The 20233-nt window shown below is 40.5% G+C and overlaps 1 protein-coding gene across 1 annotated transcript in view; it reads right to left on the reverse strand.

Moving 5' to 3' along the window:
- Positions 1-20233, reverse strand: part of MALRD1 (MAM and LDL receptor class A domain containing 1) — a 435870-nt gene that overhangs the window by 242831 nt on the left and 172806 nt on the right. Inside the window, 4 exon segments of the mRNA XM_075061940.1 lie at positions 690-937; positions 8895-9105; positions 13116-13226; positions 16563-16719. Coding sequence (XP_074918041.1) covers positions 690-937; positions 8895-9105; positions 13116-13226; positions 16563-16719 — 727 coding nt within the window.

Below are 20233 nucleotides of genomic sequence, written 5' to 3' on the forward strand. Positions count from 1 at the left end.
AATTCCAGAAATGCCATTCTAGTGTACTGTGATAGCAGGAGCCACAGGCATATCTGTTTTAAGCCACTGAGTTAAGAAGAAGATACAACACAGCAGTTTATCAAAGAAGGCAAGGGATGCACTGAAACTAGACAACCTCTCAATCTATTTTTTCCAAATGTTTACCAGGCTTTTTTCAGGACCAATGACAAATGTGCTGTAGCACTTTGATAAATAAAAGTTTACTCTTCCCTAGTTTCTGATAGATCAGTGAGAAGAATCTTCTCATCATGTATTCTTCCATTTCCAGTTACACTCGCTTGTATCCAGATGTTAATGTACCTCTATTCAATTTCTCCATTAAAGCACAAAGCAGATATATGCAGGTTTTTCAGTGCTTTTGTTATATAAGCTTTTTCTAGGCCACCCACGAATAGACAATATCTGCTTCTACTATTGACTACTTCCAAGTCTGCCAGAGTATTTAATTCATCAACAGAAGTCATTCTTCTTTAATCTTCTGCACCATGAGAAACAAAATGTTTGGTAATTGGTTTCAAGGTCAACACAGGTTCAGGATCATAATATTTTTAGAACATGCCAGTTTTCTTTAAGAAACATGTTAGTGATCATCTATCACATTAGTGATTATTACTTTGTAGCATTCTACAAATCAAGTGCATACCTCCCAGTATCATGCCTTGACGTACCTTGCAGTTTTTGCTTCCTCTGCTTAGCTTGGGACTGAAAATCCTGGCCTTCTGCTCTGGCAACCGAGGGAATGAGCTCTTTATGAAGATGTAATGACCAGATGGCCCTTGCAAGGTATGATCAGCAGCTGGTCCAAGGCTAGATTTCAGGATGCTGCCAGTTCTGAGATTCCAATCAAAGTCATCATTCTGATCCTGCTCCCAGGCACAAAGATCAAATTCAAAATCACAATGCCCCATGGATGTACCTGTGAAAATTATTGTAAAATACACTGTGTACAAATATAGGTAGATCCAAAGAACCAACTTACAACCAAATAAACAAACAAGTGATTTATCTACATCCTTACAACAGAAAAAAAAAATCATGAACTTGTTTTATTAATGAGTCTTTTTAATAGACAAGTGATTGGTTTACTATCCTAAAAAGACTGCTGTTAATTAGATCATTTTAAAAGGATTTCTGATTACCAAACAGCCTCTGTTTAATTCTAGCTTATTTTCTCTAACCATTTGCTTTCAGTAAGAATTAACACACACATTTTAATGGGCAATATGCAAATCGAGATGCTTATAATTGAACATTATTTTATGTCTGTACATAAAGCTGTCAAACCCTGATTATATTTATATGTATAAAATGCATGTTTTATATTTCCTGTACAGTTGTTTCACAAGTTTCAAGTACTTAGATTTATTTTCTAAAGTGCCAAATTGGTCAACATTTTAAGTCAGCTATTCACATAAATTTATATTAACAGAATTACAATATTCTAAGAGTTTTATCTAGATTTTCTTAAAATTTGCTGATAATTACAAACCTGAGCCAAAGCTCACTAAAGTTAATGGGCATCTTTCATTGACTTCAGTGGGCTTTGGATCAAGCCTCAAATAATTCTTGTTGGTATCGCTGGAAAGAAAAAGTATTTTGAAGCTAAATTCTTCAAATGACCCATCCTGATTTGTTTGACAAAAGAACTCACAAAAGCCTTCTGTTAAAGTGCAAACAGAACCTGAGCCTCTTCAGAGGTCTGATAAAGTTCAACATCTAGGAGGTAGCAGTATTTAAGTGGCATCTGTTTAGAAGTCTCAGGAGAGAGGGCAATGATTCTTCAAGCCCTAGAGATGGGCTTGAACCAAAACAACACAGCCAAACACCCCCAACATTTCTCTACTGGAAATTTAACTATCTGTAAAAAAGAAGCAAGGAAAATTTAAAAAAATTAATGAAAATTCAAGCAAAATTTGTTTTTTTTCCTTACAATTTTTGTTTATGAATATAGCGTAGACTTGAACAATGACCAAAAGGTCTGTTGGGCAAAAAGGATTAGCACATAGTCATTCAGAACATAATAATAACTTTGAGTTACGAGTAACTGGCCAAGAAAATTCACTGCAGCCCCAACTTCTGTCCCATGTTCATTATGAGTTTTAAGACTCCCACGCTTGCTAAATCCATCTCTCTTTAGTATGCACATGCTCAAGCACCTTTCACATAGAAGCATGTTTTCCTGAATCAGGACCTGAAACTATACTGATACTTAATATACTAACTAGTGCTGCACATATTATATGTAAAATTCCCTCTAGCAAGTACCTCTGTGTTGAACTGTGAACCAAGAGGTATAAAGCCAAAGCCAACCTGTTGCTTCTGGAGTAATGGAACAGGGTTGTTGATTTAGCTAGTTAATCAGTTGGACAACAGTTGAATAATTAAGAAATAAACTATTTTATATTAGGAATGTTAAGCATGTGATCAAAACTATATTGGCCACACATGACCTACATGAGACACCTGTATCAAAAAAGGTAATTAAATAGAGCAAAAGCTAACCCATTTCTAAGCTAACGTCCCTTCCTAGTCTGAGAATTTATGAAAAATTACAATTTCAATCTTACAGTTGGGGAAATGAAAACTTCATTCTGAAGTATATTAGCTGGCAAAATTAATGAGCGAGATGCTTTGGAGAATTGCAGTTGGCAAACTGACACTCTATGATGTTTGTTTTGCCAGCATTTCAATGTAAATTAAAGCTTCGGGACCTTTATTTTATTTATTTAATGAAGCAATTTTAAATGGGTCATTCTTCCAGTAAAAATGGGGTAGAAAACTAAAAATGCAGATTTACAGTTGAAGGTTTAACTGTTTAATGATACTGCCATATTCCTATTCACAAAACTACTTTACTTATGAGCATTAAGGTCTTTCTTTAGCAGACAAGATGTGCAGCTCTTCTCTTCCCAAAACTGTACCCTTACCCAGGAAACTTATAGCCAAGGTTCCACCTGCTTCCTGCGGCTCTCCACCCACGTTACATATTGGGAGGGGGGTACCAGTCTCTAGGCCCTGCTCTCCTCCCCAGCCCCTGAACTAAGATGTGGGGAGGCTTCACAGTGGTGGGGATTTTATTTCCCTCCTGGGCATAGATCCAGGTGCAATCTGCGCCATAACAATTCATTTACTAAATTGACATAAGTATTGTTTACTTAGGGTGAAATTCATTCCTACAGACACAGTGGGACACCAAGTTCAGAGGATTTGGTAGAGAATTCACTGTGGGAGAGGTATAGAAATGGAATTCATTTCACCCAGCTCCAAAGGCAGGTCAGAGGGTGGCCATGCAGCCCCTCCAGTGGCACTCGTCCAGCCTCTGGGCTTGGAAAAACACTGCTGCCCTACTGAGCCTCTTTCAGAAGGATCTGCATACAGTAAACCTGTATCCCGCTTGTAGCCCACTTCCAGTCGGCACTTCCACATCAGCTTATTCAGAGCTGGCTCAGAGATCCCCTCTGGTGCACAGTTAGCCTCAGTGTACAGTAAAGATGCCTGCAGTTTCCTAACACTGTTGTAATAATGCTGCAATATATTCTGCCATGATGACACCATTCTGTGGTTACTATACTCCTGTGTAATTACACTAACAAAGCAGTACTAATGATATACTTCAACATATTACAATATTTGAAGAACAATAGCTGTGACAAATTTAATCAGCTATGGAATGACCAGTGCTTATCATATTAGAGGCCTGATAAAAGCTGTGCCCTGATCATTCTCTCAGCAGCAATCTGCAGGGATAAATCCCAGATATTTGAAAGAGCTAACTGTCCCCAGGGTAACCTTAGTCTGCCCGCTAACACTTTAGTACCTGATCTGCTTTCCAGCACAAATATCCAAAGTTATAAAGTTAACAATCCATCCTCTATAAAGTGTTGTAAACAAAAACTCACTTTATGAGAAGATGCACTCCTGTACAGAAGTAAATCCTTTATCTACAAGATGGAGTCACATACAGAACTACATACTAGCAATAGTGTCTCAGAAGCACCATCTTTTAGAGCACTGTTATATTAACTGTCTTTGTGGGTATTGCCTTGCAATATTGCTCTGTTAATGTTTTGGGTCGTCATGGATTTTGTAGAGATTATGGGCCAGATTCTCCCAGTCTGGAGCAGAAAGTTGTAAAATCACAAATTTCTGAAGTAGCCTGGCTCTCTACATTCAGAGGGCACAGTGATACCTAGAGTTATGGCCAAGAATCCATAAAAGCCCATCGCTGAAAGCTACTAAATAGATTGCTGAATCAGCATATCCTTCAGGCTTCCTGTCCCTACTCCCATCCTTGGCCAGCACTACCAATTTCTGGTTTTCTACACTTGAACCCTGCAGACTTTTCTCCTCTAAGGACTCCACAGAAGACAGCACAGACCTAAGACTCCTGGGGGAGTCGTTTTCAAACGGTCATTTGTGGCTTAGCAGTTGGTGAAGGGATCCTTCTCTGGTAGCTCCACAAAATGAACAATTGTGACAAAAAATCGGGGGGGGGGTATCCTTTAATGGCTCCCTGTTATGAGGCAGCCTACAGAATGAAAAAGAAATGGAAACAGCAGTTTTCTAGGGTAAATTAGGATAGACTTTACCATGACATAAAACTGGAAAAAAGCTCACCGTTGAAAAGTCAGCCTTAGGTCAGACCTGGATTATGATATGAAAACAAAACCCTTGTTATTGTCCATGAGAAGGGTTGAATAGGATATGCATACCATAAAATTAAATATTGTAATGGTAATTGGGCCCAAAATCTTTTGTAACCATAAATATTTACAGAAAAAGCAATATCAAAGTGAAAAATCTGGATTGCTTTTCTTTTTACTTAAGTTTATGTTTCATATTTATGGGAATTTTCTTCTGCCAAGCCACATCAACAGCCAATCCAAAGCCATCAGTCCCAAGTATTACTGATAGAATGACCACCTAAATCTGGTTTACACAGAAGTTTCACCATGAAACAAGAACTGAAAGATGAGAAATCTTGAGGATAAATTGCAGTGTGCATAAGCATGTACTAATCTGATACTTCTGGTGACCTGAAAGAATAAGTCAAAATGAGTTTTGTGATCTCAACATATAGCCTCGTGGATACTTTTCTTCAGCACAAACCACTAATCTACCATGCTTGGCAGTCTCCATTGTGAGTTGAAACTGGGATTCCACGGAAAATGATGTTAACACTTATAGACAGAAGCTTGTGGGAAAGACTGTATAGCATCTGCCCACCTTATATCCCTTATGTGTAGGCTCAAACCAAAGCTATAAAGGCCCTACTTTCACTACTACCAAATTCACTGCCGATTTTTTTCCCAGACAAAAACCTATTAGACTGTAAATGTGAGCAGTCAGCAATATTAGGGGCTGATTTATATTTGTCTCTAGAATGGAAATGGAGTCAATCAAATGCATAACTCATTTTGTTCTGTTTAAATGAGTACACAGAATTAGAAATGTGCATTTTTTCTGTTCTTTTCTTTTGGGAAATTTGCCTTGAAAAAAACAATCTAATCTTTATTTGTTATCATCACCACCCAAGGTAAGATAAAGATTCAGGACACAAGCCACAACTTTTGTATGCCAATTCAACTGATTTTTCGCCGTATTCACAAAACTGAATCCTTTCTTCAGTACATGTTTTTAGATATTGTCTCTTACTGTTTGTGCAGCACTGATTAACCTACAGCTGATAAGCTTATGTCTTTGAACTGGTAACCAAATTTTAAAATATAAGAAGTGACTATTACAAGTTACAAAGTCACAAAAAATTTACTGAGAGCAGAAGCAAACTGATAACTATTTATTGCCTGTTGCAGGTTAGATTTGACTACGCAGTCCTTCAGTTAGTTCAAAGGAATGTAAACTATGACGCCCACATCTGCTGTTCACTTTAGTGACCAAGATTTTAATGAGTGTGGTGGCTGCTGTTTATGTAGTTTTAAAAGCAGTTTTTTAAAGATGATTTCATGAAAAATAACTGAAGTCTCCAGATTCTAGCTCCAGTCTCTAAGAATTTCATCTGTTAACATTCAGTGCTATGAAGAGAAGAGGATGTGAAAAGGAGGCTAGGAGGCACTGTTACCAGAGCAAGTCACATTAGGCTATGTTACAGAAATAATGTCCTCAGGGGGCAGAGGGAACACACAGGAGATTTTTCTGCCCGTTATTCTTTTGTTGGCAAATTACAGTTAGCTGTTCTCTAATATTCGCATTGGAAAAGTATCAGAAAAGGGAAGGAAACACCAGTACACTCTAGCGCAGGTGTAGGCAACCTATGGCACATGTGCCAAAGGTGGCATGCGAGCTGATTTTCAGTGGCATTCTCACTGCCCGGGTCCTGGTCACCAGTCCGGGGGGCTCTGCATCTTAATTTAATTTTAAATGAAGCATCTTAAATATTTTGAAACCTTATTTACTTTACATACAACAATAGTTTAGTTATATATTATAGGCTTACATAAAGAGACCTTCTAAAAAGGTTAAAATGTATTATCGGCATGTGAAACCTTAAATTAGTGTGAATAAATGAAGACTCGGCACACTGCTTCTGAAAGGTTGCCGACCCCTGCTCTAGCACTTATTAAATGCAAGAAAAAACCACTAAGAAAAATCAAAACACCACACACATTGTTAAGGCAACACAAATATTGCAAAGTACAATGACAAGGAAACGTAAGGCTAAGTTCACTTGACCATTTCGCCAAGTCTGTGTTTTATGGTGATGCTATGGGTCAGACTATGAGACTCTTATTGAACTTCTTATGGAATAAGGTGTTACTAAACCAAAAGAATGGAATCATATGCTGGCTCTACATCTTTAACAGTTGCATGAAATTAGGCCATATGTCTAATGAACTCTGCTATAGAAACTTTAGGGCTGATTCTGGCCCTACTCTCTCAATTTGGGCCATTCCAGTGTTTAAATCCAGTGACTTTGTTGGAATTCCTCTTTTTTTTTTTTTTTTACAGTAAGTTAGGAATGTTCCATCCAAATGTCTAGGATCTATTTGTTTTGACAGACAATGTGCTTTCCACAAAAGCAAAATTTTTGCAGGAATATTTCAAATTTTGCCAAAATGTTTAAACTTTTCTGTCAGGAAAATCAAAACAAAATACTTGGTTTCAGGTTGGGTCAACCAAAATCTAACCATTTAACTTTTTCAAACTGAATTTTTGGATCAGTTCAGCATTAACGTGGCCAGGGGCAGTTCTATGTTTTTTGAAGCCCCAAGTACGGCAGTCAGGCAGCCTTCGGCGGCGTTTCTCCAGGAGGTCCATCACGGCCACGCGGATTCGGCGGTGGTTCTGTGGCAGGTCCGCTGGTCCCGCATCTTCAGCGTACCTGTCGCTGAATTACCACTTAAACCATGGGACTGGAAATGCCGCGGAAGGCAGCCTGACTGCTGCACTCACGGGAACCGGCAGGCTGCCCCCCATGGCTTGCTGCCCCAGGCACATGCTTGCTGCGCTGGTGCCTGGAGCCGTCCCTGAACGTGGGTCTGCCTGCAGTGCCATGGTGCCTCATGTCCCCACTCTTCTCTATGGAATGGGTTCCCCAGCTGGGTTCCTCACTTTTCCCATGATGCACCACTGTTTCCTATCTGGCTGAACTACCATAGTGCATCATGGGAAATGCAATCTCACAGGGTAGCCTGACTCATACAAAGAATGAGGACATGAGGCATTGAACTACAACCAACAGGAGGCACTGCAGCAGTTCAATTTGTAATTAAGCTGTAACAAAATGCTTTGATTTGATTTAACAAATTAAACTAAACATTTCAATCTGGGAGTGTTAAACCATTTAATTTCAATTGAAAATACTGAAATGAAGTGACATTTGCCAATCAAAATATTGTTTGCTCTGAAACAGAAATTTTAGAACTTTCCATTCTACAAAAAATATTGATATTTTGACTCTTTATCTGAATTCAGAATTAAAACAAATGTGAAACTATTAGAATTTTCCACAAGATGAAAATTCAAATTTTCAATCTGATCTACTCCTGGTTTACAGCCATGTGAAATCAGAATCAGTCCCAGTATGTCTACACTGACATCACCATTCATGGAAACCAAGGAAAATGTTTGTCATGCAGAAACCAGAAACAGTGGGTCAAATCCTCAGCAGATATAAATCAGCATAGCTCAAATGATTTTAAATGGCATTACACTGATTCCCTTTAACTAAGAATCTGACCTGGTGTTTACTGAATGATCCCTTCTTTGTCATAATCTAATTTTTGATGAGCTGTATTCATAACATTTACAATGAAACAGCTGTTTGAGGTGTACCAAACAATGCAGATTTGCCTGAATGAGAATTTACCAAGATTTTACTGATGGAAGAGGCTGCCAGCAATGCTGAAATAGAGTATAGTGCGATCCAGTCCTCTACAGAAGTACACTTTTGATATGAAGTGCTGTTTTCGAATTCTAGACTGAAGATACAGTTTGTTGATTTCTGCTGCAAAACTAAAGTTGTCTGATATTCATGAAAGAGCTAAGAGACTTGACAATTCCTGAAACATCAAAGTAAACAAGATTCCTAAGATCCTAGATGTATTTTGCTTGACATATTTTTTGCTTTTATTTTTTCATGCGGAAAACAGTGATTTGGTTCTGTTTGTTTTAAAAGGCAGAGGTGTTCTCTGAATTAACTTACATTGGGAAAAATCCGTGAGCAGCACATTTCATTTTGCAAGACATGCTTTCAAATTAAACGGAGAAAAATACCCCACCAATCTAAGGAATATACTTACATTATTAACCTTATTTTAAATTTCTTTGTTGATGAACTGCCAATAGCTTTGCTACATTGACAATTCACAGCAGGCACAGTTACTTCTGACAATTTAAGGAACTACCATACTTACTGCAAATGTTAGGGCTCTTATCTGAGTTATCAGCACAGTCATTCACAAAATCACACAGATTATCCTTTGGGATGCAGTACTTATTGGCACATGTGAATTCTTCAAAAGTGCAGGGTCTGTCTGGGATCAGCAAAGGGGAACAATCTTCAAAGGAAATATCATCCACTGCCACATCTCCCACATAACTGACACGTTTTGCCCTGAAAATAATCTAACATAGAGAAAAGTCAGTGAAATATTGAGAGGAAAGTATAAAAGCTTGAAACACACCATGCGTGGTACACAAAACATGATGTATCTATGCTTCCTGCAAGTTGCCCAAGTCTTCTAAATGTTTAGTACTAGATATTGCTCTCAGTTCTTACTGATGTAAATATAAGCTGCATAAACATGAATCAGTGCTGGTTTATGCCTCAAAGGTTGATACTGTAGCTGCTGGAGGAGCCACAATCCTACAATAACAGAGGGTAAAAAAGAAAAATACTTTAAGTGTACAATTAGAAAGCAAGGGGCTGATCTTGTTCCCCTTGAAATCAATGGAAAACTTCCCAGTGATTTCAGTTGTGTTGGAGATTTTTTTGTTTATATTTTGAAGAGTGTAAAATCAGATGCATTAGGCAGATATTTAAATAAACATATGAATAAGAATCAGTCACAATGCAAATGCATTGATGCTTGTGTTTGCCATTTATATGGTATGGTGCTATATTTTCAAAAGTGCTGCACACGTATTAACTAACATCACTTGGGACAAAATCCTGCTCCTACCTTCCATGAGTACAGAAGACCCTTCTGGAGTGGAATCAGCACAGTTCTGCCACACAAGGCAAAGACAGGGATGGAACTGGGTAGAGTGACCTTCTTCCCCTTCCTTTCTCCCATCCTTTCACTATCCCCACTATTCTGCACAAACCTGATTGGCTGGGGAGTGCAACTCCAAAATGAGGCCATAGGATGAAGTATGGCTCACCAGGGAGAGTTTGAGCTAATGACCAGACTGGGGACAAAGCCAGGAAGATTTGGAGAGATAACAAAGAAAAAGCAGTGCTTGCAGTGGCAAAAGCACTGAGCTGAGGCAGAGACACCAGAGTACAGAGCCTGAACTTTGAGGTGCTTGAAGGAAAGCCAGCTGCTGCTGCTGTTGCTGCTGCACTGATGCTTGCAAAAAGGGGAATATTACAGATACACAGCCTGGAGCTGACAGGACGGCTGAGAAAACACAGCAAGACTCACCAGTTTGAACTCACAGTGCATGGCAGCATCAGAGTACTCAGATTGGTTAGACTGCCCCAGTGGTCTGGGGCAGGACAGAAGGTTGCACTGACATGGAGCAAAAAGTCTGTGTGCGCCTAGCCAGGTGTAGGGGGGGTCACGTACTGTGTATTAATAGGCAGCAGGTTTAAAACAAAAGGAAGTATTTCTTCATGCAATGCACAGTCAACCTGTGGAACTCCTTGTCAGAGGATGTTGTAAAGGCCAGGACTATAACAGGGTTCAAAAAAGAACTAGATAAGTTCATGGAGGATAGGTCCATCAATGGCTATTAGTCAGGATGGGCAGGGATGGTGCCCCTAGCGTCTCTTTGCCAGAAGCTGGGAATGGGCTACATGGGATGGATCACATAATGCTTACCTGTTTTGTTCATTACCCCAGAAGCACTTGGCATTGGCCACTGTCAGAAGACAAGATACGGGGCTGGATGGACAATTGGTCTGACCTAGTATGGCCGTTCTTATGCTCTTATTGTGTATCAAGAGCAAGGGAATCTGTAAACTCCTGCTAGAATCCTGACCCAAGTCTACTCCTGGCTTTACCTTGGTTAGATAAAACTGTTATTCTCTTGTTAAGCCTGGTGCTTGTTGCAGAGTTTAATAGTGACCTTCTAGAAGGGAGTGTTGGTGTTTGTGCAGAGGTGTGTGGCTGGGAGCGGGGACCCCTTAACTAACCCTGATAACTCCCACCTGACAAAGAGACCCAGACTTTTCTGTCCATGCACCTCCCAAACCCTTCCGCCTGTCCCGTCTCTCCCCGGCTCCTCAGCCTAGTCTCCACCCCTCTGAGCTCCACATCCAAATCCAACCTTTCCCCAGCCCTGCCCTTCCTTTCTCCACTCCTTGCTACTCTGTGCAAAGCTGACTGGCTGGTGGGGAAGTGCCACACCAAAACAAGGACAACCTGGGAGGTTCTGAGCCAATGAACAGATGGGGATGGGGGAAAAGTCCAGGAAGATTTGGCGAGAGAACAAAGAAAGAGGTCAAGAGCAGCAGAGCTGAGTTGGAGCAGAGTCACAGGAGAGTGTAGGGGTGCAGAGTCTGAACTAGGAGTTCCTTGGACAGATGCTACACTGGTGCTTGGACAAGGGAACTCTTACAGATGCACAGACTGTAAGGCACCTCAGACCACATGACAGAACCCACTAGCTTGACCTCACAACCCAGGCAGTATCAGAATGCATGGATAGGTTGGACTGACCCAAGGGGAATGGGGAGTTGCACTGCTGTGGGGCAAAGGGGTGTGTGTGTGTAGCAGTAGGTGTTGGGGGTGGGGATGAGTTGTATGCTGTACTGGGATCAGCGAGTATGTATAACACCTGCCAGAGTTCCTGTGCTGAGTCTACTTCTGGCTTTGTCTGGCTTAGCTAAAATTTTTGTTGAATTGTTAAGTGTGGTGCTTGACACTGATCCCTAGGAGGGAGGGTGGGTGTGTATTTGTGTGGAGACACAGGACTGGGACCTAGGACCCTAGCTCCAACCCTGGCAATGCCCCACCTGACAAAGAATTTGGGGAAGCTGTCACACAAGTAAGGTTCAGGGCTAGGGGAGGTTTGGTAGCTACATGGCTCCTTCTACCTTAGAAAGGGTATGCTGGCGGGTTATTGTGCCATTAGGGCCTTCACTCATTAAGCTGGAGTAGCAGCGATGGAGATGCTCCAGGGGCTGGGTTGAAGTATACCTCTCTTCCCTGCCTCATAGATTTCACTAGGATACAGCTGAGATACTTGGTCTGGAGACCAGGGAGGGGACTATAGAGTGGATAGAAAGCTGGCTAGGTCATTGGGCTCAATAGGTAGCGATCAATGACTCCATGTCTAGTTGGCAGCTGGTATCAAGCAGAGTGCTGCAAGGGTCGGTCCTGGGGCTGGTTTTGTTCAATATCTTCATTAATGATCTGGAGGACGGCATGGATTACACCCTCAGCAAGTTTGCAGATAACAGTAAACTGGGAGGAGTGGTAGATATGCTGGAGGGTAGGGATAGGATACAGAGGGACCTAGACAAATTAAAGGATTGGGCCAAAAGAAATCTGATGAGGTTCAACAAGGACAAGTGCAGAGTCCTGCACTTACGATGGAAGTATCCCATGGACTGCTACAGACTAGGGACTGAATGGCTATGCAGCAGTTCTGCAGAAAAGGACCTAGCGATAATAGTGGATGAGAAGCTGGATATGAGTGAACAGTGTGCTCTTGTTGCCAAGTAGGCGAACGGCATTTTGGGCTGTATAAGTAGGAGCATTGCCAGCAGATCGAGGGACATGACCATTCCCCTCTACTCAGCATTAGTGAGGCGTCATCTGGAGTACTGCATCCACTTTTGGGCCCCACACTACAAGAAAGATGTGGAAAAATTTGAAAGAATCCAGTGGAGGGCAACAAAGATGATTAGGGGGCTGAAGCACATGATTTATGAGGTGAGGCTGAGGGAAATGGGATTATTTAGTCTGCAGAAGAGAAGAATAAGGGAGGATTTGATAGCTGCTTTCAACTACCTGAAAGGGGGTTCCAAAGAAGATGGATCTAGACTGTTCTCAGTGATACCAGATGACAGAACAAGGAGTTATGGACTCAAGTTGCAGTGGGGAAGATTTAGGCTGGATATTAGGAAAAACTTTTTCACTAGGAGAGTGGTGAAGCACTGGAATGGGTTACCTAGGGAGGTGGTGGAATCTCCTTCCTTAGATGTTTTTAAGGTCAGGCTTGAGAAATCCCTGTCTGGGATGATTTAGTTGGGAATTGGTCCCACTTTGAGCAGGGGATTGGACTAGATGACCTCCTGAGGTCCCCTCCAATCCTGATATTCTATGATTCTATGATTTTGTTCTTAAAATTCAGAAGACCAATTTGGATTGAAGAGCTACAAAGTGTGTAGGGTGCAAATGGGAATGATTAAGATAAAATGTAATCTAGAATTGATTTAATGGACATGAAATACAAGCAAAAACCTGAAAATCAGAGTGAATTCCTAGGAACACTTCTGCTCTGTTCCACTGAGCGCCTTGGGAGCCACTTTGAACCCAAAGGACAGCTGTAACATCATCAATTTTACTGAGTACCTGGAAGAGAAATTGTGAATTCCATGTCAAATCAAATCTTTCTCAACTCATTAATATAGTCATTTCAGTCGGAGTTTGCCCTTAAATTAACCCCTATCCCACACTTTAAAATTATCAGTGGAAAACAATCATGGTTTACTAGTTTGTGAGCCTGATGCTACAGGTTCTGAGCAGGTCCTCTGTACATGCTGAGTTCAGTGCTTTTTGTTGCCATTGATTTGAATAGGAGTGGAGAGCACTCAACCGCAAACAAGAGATGCTCAGCAACCGATAGGTTCAGGACCCATGAATGAGAAAATAATCTTAATGGCAAGAGTAATAAAAGGTCTAAGAGTTCATATGTCTATTAGATTATTCCATTGTAGTTTTAGGAGTGTTTTGGGTGTCCCAACTACACAAGAAGCATCCCATTTATCCATAAATAAACTTGTCCTCTCAATACAGAGAACTCGATCTGTTTGGACAATGGCAGGTGCACAGAATATCCTCCTAATGTCTTGCCTCAGTGAATAGTCACTGAATTGGAGAGTCACTTCTCCACATGAGCAGCAATCCTAAATGTGCTTCTCTCTGACTTCTTGAGCATCTGAATTGAACTCAGCTGACAATATCAGGTAGATAGAGCATGTCAAGCTGTCTCTCCAGTCAGTACTGATAAAACTACATCACATCCCCTGTTTCCAGAACTGCCTCTCCTCTCAAGGATTTATCATCTTCCCCTCACAGTGTAATCCTATTTTTGAGATCTAGGATGACCTAGACGTTTTTCACTTTAATGAAAAACTGGCATTTTTGAAAATGTATGTAGTCCCAGAAGCATATGTGATGCTATACAACAGGTAAGCTGTGCCCAATGAATAACAGGGCCCTTGCCCTGAAGAGCTTTCACTCCAGAGACACAAGGGGGAAGAGTGAAATACATTAAACACACAAGACAGACACAGTGGGGCATGGTGAGATGCTTCACAGAACACAATAGGGTTTCAGAAGTGTTTTTTAAAAAAAAACAGAGGATGGGGATATTATTTTCCAAGCATAAGAAGTGACAAGAAAGGAAAGAGTCTACAGATATCCTCCATCAATAATGGCTTACAGAAATAGGTAAAAATAAAGGAGAAAACAGAAATGTACATTATAATACATCTACATGTTTTCATTGTTATCGAACGTGAGAATAACTATGATCTTCTAAAAAAGCACAATTTGACTTGGATGTAAATTTTCCAAGGTCAAATACTACTCCTTAATAGGCAAGTCCCAGCTCTTCACTAGAAATTCAAACTTTCTGCCATTTCTTGCTAGTTGTCATACCTTTGTAAAGACTAAATGCCATCATATTTTATGACCCATTAAAATCCAAGTATATCTATTTTATTTTTTTAAAATGTGAGCAATGTCTAATCTTTAAAAAGACTCAAGCTTAAGACATATAGAGAGCCCTGGGAAAGAAAAGTATGACAGAAGTACTTAATGAAGATATACTCAGGTTATACTAATTGTTCTGTGGTTTTATTTACCTAAATTTTGACATATGCTTAAAGTTACACACATGCTTAAATGTTTTTCTAGATCAGGCCTGGAATATTCAGTACTCTGCAGGATGGGAAGGTCTATTAGGGGGATATATGACCAGTTCTGAATCCTCATTACACTGAGAAAGCCTGATTTAAGCTTCCAGCTTGTCTCCCTTATCTGTTTCTTTCTCCTAGTAAGTTACACCTACATCCAGCAGCTAATAACGATACAGTAGAAAGCTGAGAAAGTTTGTCCACCTTGCTTTGCAGATACAAAATGCAGTTTTTTGGCAATTCAATTATGCAACTGTTTTTATGTTTGTAACAGAATGTTTCTACTGGATAGATGTGCATATTGTAATGGGAGAGTACTTAATTCAGAGTTTGACCACAAGTTTTTAATCTGATACCAGACCTTGGAATATTAGTGAGGAAAGCATTTCCAATTTATTCCCAAACAAGGCACTGGAAAAGAGCCTTTGATTGGTACCAAAACAGTTAAATGAAAGCTCCTTGATTAGTTAGTTCCAATATTTTTGAATCGCAGACAGAGTCATACCAGATTTTTAAGGCCAGAAGGGACCAATATGAGTCTGACCTTCCACTTAACACAGACCTTAGAATTTCACCTGGTGATTCCTGCATCCATCCCAATAACTTGTGGCTGAACTAAAACAAACCTTTTAGAAAGAGAGCCAATTTTGGTTTAAAGACTGTGGGTGATGCAGAATTTACCACATCCCTTGTTTTTAGTGGTGAGTTATCTTCGCTATTAAAAAGTCTTATTTTCAGTTTGAACATTACTGATGTCAACTTTCAGCTATCAAATATTATAATACCTTTATTTGCTAAAATAATGAGCCCTCTAGTATCACGTATATTCTCCCTCTGTAAGTAATTATAGATTGTCATCAACTCCCCTTTTAACCTTTCCTTTGATAAGCTAAATAGGGAGAGCTCCTTATATCTCTCACTGTTGGGACTGTTTCCCAGACCATGAATCATTCTTGGGGCTCTTCTCTTAACTCTATGCAGTTTTTCAGCATCCTTTTTAAAGTACTTATAGTATTTGAGTAGTCAATGGAGCTTTGTCAGTTTACACCAGCTGAGGATCTGGCCTTTGTGTATTTTATCCAAAATATTTTTACTACGGATTTTTGAAATGCTGCTGTTGTTCTATACTATACATTTATAACCCCATAACAATTATTTATACTTACTGCAATAAAACCTGTCTAGAATTGTTTCCCTGTTTTATTCTCTTAGTTCAGATGAATTGGGTCAATATGCTGTTACATGGGTTAGGTATTTGTGTAAACTAAACCTAAGTGCTTTCCTTTTTACAGTGGTGTGCAGAATGGGGTAGGGGTAAAATATTTTTTATAATTAAATGCTGGTAAAATCTCGTTTCGGCTTGTTTCAATCAAATTAAGCAACAATATGAAGGAAACCTCAAGGGGAAATCACACAGATGAGCCAATTAAAAAAAAACCCATCTAACAAAAGATAGTTTCATATTGTAACCCTTTGGTCACAGCCAAAGATCTTGATGTTCACATATCCACTCAATGTATTTTAATAGCAAGAGAGATTATGCAGTACAAAGCTTTACTTGTACAGAAGCTACATCCATTCTGTAAAAAGTTACCATTTCAGGAACTTACTTCAGATAACACTTCCCTCAGTCACACCATACTGGGGGCAGTGAAGTGTGGATAATTGTTCATTATCATTTATTAGCTGTCTAGACTTGATGAAACTAAATGATAGGGCATGACTTTTTATACAGTAATTTCAGAAAACTCTAATGTCTTTTCAGTACCTGCAGAGAACCAACTGTTGCACCATTCATATGATTCCAAAATACCAGTTTGCATTTGGGTCCAGTGAGTGAAATGACTGGAGTGGCAATGTCAGCAGTATGACCAAATTCTCCATTTGAACTATCTGCATACAGATACCAGCCTTCTTTAGTAACCCTGTTCAGAGAAGCAGATTTTATTAAAACAATACATATATTCATAGTAAAATTCTAGATGTGCAAATGGTAATACTGCTTTGCAATCATCTGAGGATCCACAAGCTCTTTAATTAATTAATATATCACTAAATCTTACAAAACCCCTGGGAATACAGGTGTTATTCCCATTTCACAGGGAAGTTGAAGCTGAAATTTGATTCCTAAAGTTAGGATCTTAAATAACTTGATTTTCATGATTGATATACATGACTGAGCAATGAGCACCCAGCAGCTTCCATTGACTTCAGTTGAGGCTGCTGAGTGCTCAGCAATTTTGAGCAATTTTGCATCACTTATTTAGAATACTAAAGATGGGTTTAGGATTAAACTTTAAGACCCATTTTTAAAAATCTTGCACAAGGTCTTATTGGTCTTAACTGTGCCTGGCCGGCAATTGATTATCAGTAGAGAAAAGCAAATGGGACAAAAGCCAAGTTTTGCCCCAAAAGTGGGGCACACCCCTTAGAGGCACATATGTATGGCAACACCAGGCACCTGGCCTCAGGCTGTCAGCCCCAGCAATGGGCAGTGGGGCTCGGGTGAGAGGCTACACCAGACGGCTCAGACGAGGCCTGCACAGTGTCCTATTTTCACTTTGGGAAATAGGGTCGCCCTAGAAATAAGGGAGTGGCTTGGAAGGTTGGTGTCTTGCAGAGATCCTTCTGTAAAATAATAGCTGAGCCAGAAATAGAAGCCTAACATTCAGGCTCTCAGATGTAACCATTAGACCCAGTTCCTAAAGGATCTTGTCACTTCCACTGAGTTAGAACTAAGAATTTGGTGCATTGTTTTGTTGATGAGTTCCAGCAGCTCTAGGGGAATGAACAGATATTACAAATTCTAAACATTTTTCAGTAATCCAGCTGAGATTCCTTGAAGCCTTGGACTTGAACTGCTTCTTTAAACAACATTTTAAAATAATGAATACAAATCTGTTCATTAGTGCTTTAGTCACAGACTTCCTCTCTCTTGTTCTGAGGGGGAGAAATAATAGTTATGCAATTGGAGTTACTTTGAGAGAAGATATGCAAGTTTATCACTAGAAAACTGTAATAATACTGTATATAGCACTTTTCATTAGATGACATCAAAGTGTTATAACAAATATTAATTAAGCCCCAGAATGTCTCTACAGAAGATGAGGGATATACATATGATTGTATATCACTGGCAGGTAAAATGATCCATCTCCGGGGTACAACATCTGGGGTTGCTGAATAGTGCATGCTATCAGGGGTTAGAAACATAGAAGTTCCCTTATTAGATCACACCAGTGATCACTGTAGCTAGTATCCTGCCTCCATTCATAGATTTTAAGGCAAGGTCCATTCTGAGAATCTGGTCTGACCTCCTATAATAGCACAGGCCATAGAACTCACCCAATAATTCCTTCAGCAGGCCCATATCTTGTGCTTGAGCGAGAGCATATGTTTTAGAAACTCATCCAAATCCCAATTTTAAAAACATCAAGTGATGGAAAATTCACGACATCCCACATGGTGTTCTAACGGTTCATTTTCTTTACTATTAAAAGTTTTGCTGAACAGTAAGGTCTAAAGTCCCAGTAACAGACAATTATGAAATGAATTGCCCAGGACTTAAGTTTTTTCTAACCCTTGCAATCAATGGCTAACTTATGTCTTGAGAAATAAGAGTTTCTACCCTCCTATAGTTTCTACCCCTCCTACAGTTCAGTGTAGAAGAGGAAGTGTAGAAGTGGGAAGTGAAAGCAAATACTAGATCACTGTGAAGCTGTGGAGAACATTTTGGTAGGAAGATACCACCTTCAGCAGCACTATACCCTTATACACCAACTATAACAGTTCCATGGTTTAGAACTGATTGGATAGTAATCTTTTTTTTCCCTGTTAGCAGCAGCAATACTTTTCTAAAATCACTTGGTGTTCCTTGAAGGTCTCCCATACAATCTCTGATCTAGCCATACCTTTTTAGCTGGTGAGGTTGCTTTGATTATTGTATAAAATGATATTGCTACAACAGCGGGTGTAAAAACCTCTGTGAATAAAGAGGTGAATAATTCCCAGGATGTCTTCTTCAGTTAGGGGGGGAAACGAAGTAGTAAAAGGTCCCCTAAAATGAAGGATTTATTCAGGAAATGGTATGTCATTGTGCAGATAATCTTATATGTTAATTAGGGTACATGAGATATGTATGATTCATAAGGGGAAAATGAAGAACTATATAAAAACACAGCAGCATGTTGGCTGGGTCTATCCAGGCACGTAGGCACAGGTGAAATCAAATACTTGCATGAGACAAATAGTAATGATCAGAGCTAATGTGTCCACCATCACCCATAAAACATTGTTAACTAGTCCCCTTCTTTAAATATTCCTTTCTTATAACAGAAGGAAAGTGCATGGCAGTTTATGGGTAGACTGTGATGAAGTAGCACAGCAGAGGTTAAAGACAGCCTTTTGGCTCAGCAAGCCTTGCCCTGTTATACCTGCAGCCAATCTGGGAGTAAGCACCAGCCAAGGCAGACTGTGAAGGAGCCTTCAGCACCAGTGTAAGGTAACTGAGTGAGCGAACCCAAGAGATATTGTGGGGCTCTCCATCACCAACTGATGGCTGCTCCACATGAAGAAGCCTGGGACCGTGTCAAGACACTGCCCGAGATCCAAGAGGGAACCCTATAGGAAGCAGACCACCCAGGAAATTCAACTAGAGAGACCATGCCCCAAACTGAACAGAATGGTAGGAAGTAGCCCAGGTCAATGAATTCTGACTCCCTGCTGGGAGGGGCACCTTCCCCCTTCTCTCTTGTTCAGGGGTTGATGTACACAGGGCCTTGGGCTAGGACCTGGTAGAGAGGAAGGAACTGAACTGAAAGCCAGCAGCTCTAACCACTAGGCTGCCTGGCCCTCCAAGCCACCTGTTAAAAATGACTTCACCAATAAAACTTTGTACAAGCCACCTATCAGTGAAGCTTTTCATAAAACAAAAGCAGAACACAGTATCTTAAAAAGTAGGGGCTGGTGTAAATCATATTGCTCCATTGACTTCAAGAAGCTTGAAATCAATGGAGATTTACACTGGCTGATGGTCTGACTCTAGTAATGGTAAAGTTACTGTTCCAAGCAGGGCCGGCTCTAGCCATTTCACCACCCCAAGCACGGCGGCACGCCGCGGGGGGCGCTCTGCCGCTCGCCGCTCCCGCGGCTCCAGTGGACCTCCCGCAGGCGTCCCTGCGGATACTCCACCGGAGCCGCGGGACCAGTGAACCCTCCACAGGCACACCTGCGGGAAGTCCACCGGAGCTTCCTGCCGCCCTCCTGGCAACTGGCAGAGCTCCCCCTGCAGCGTGCCGCCCCAAGAACACCTTGGCGCTCTGTGGCCTGGAGCCGGCCCTGGTTCCAAGATGATGATGTAGATGTTTGCAGGGCAGCTATTTTGGTCTTAAGAAATCAGATCAAAGTTTACCCAAGTGTTATGTGAATTAAGGTAAACCC

Source organism: Chelonoidis abingdonii, chromosome 2 (assembly GCF_003597395.2).
Source record: "Chelonoidis abingdonii isolate Lonesome George chromosome 2, CheloAbing_2.0, whole genome shotgun sequence".
NCBI lineage: Eukaryota > Metazoa > Chordata > Testudines > Testudinidae > Chelonoidis > Chelonoidis abingdonii.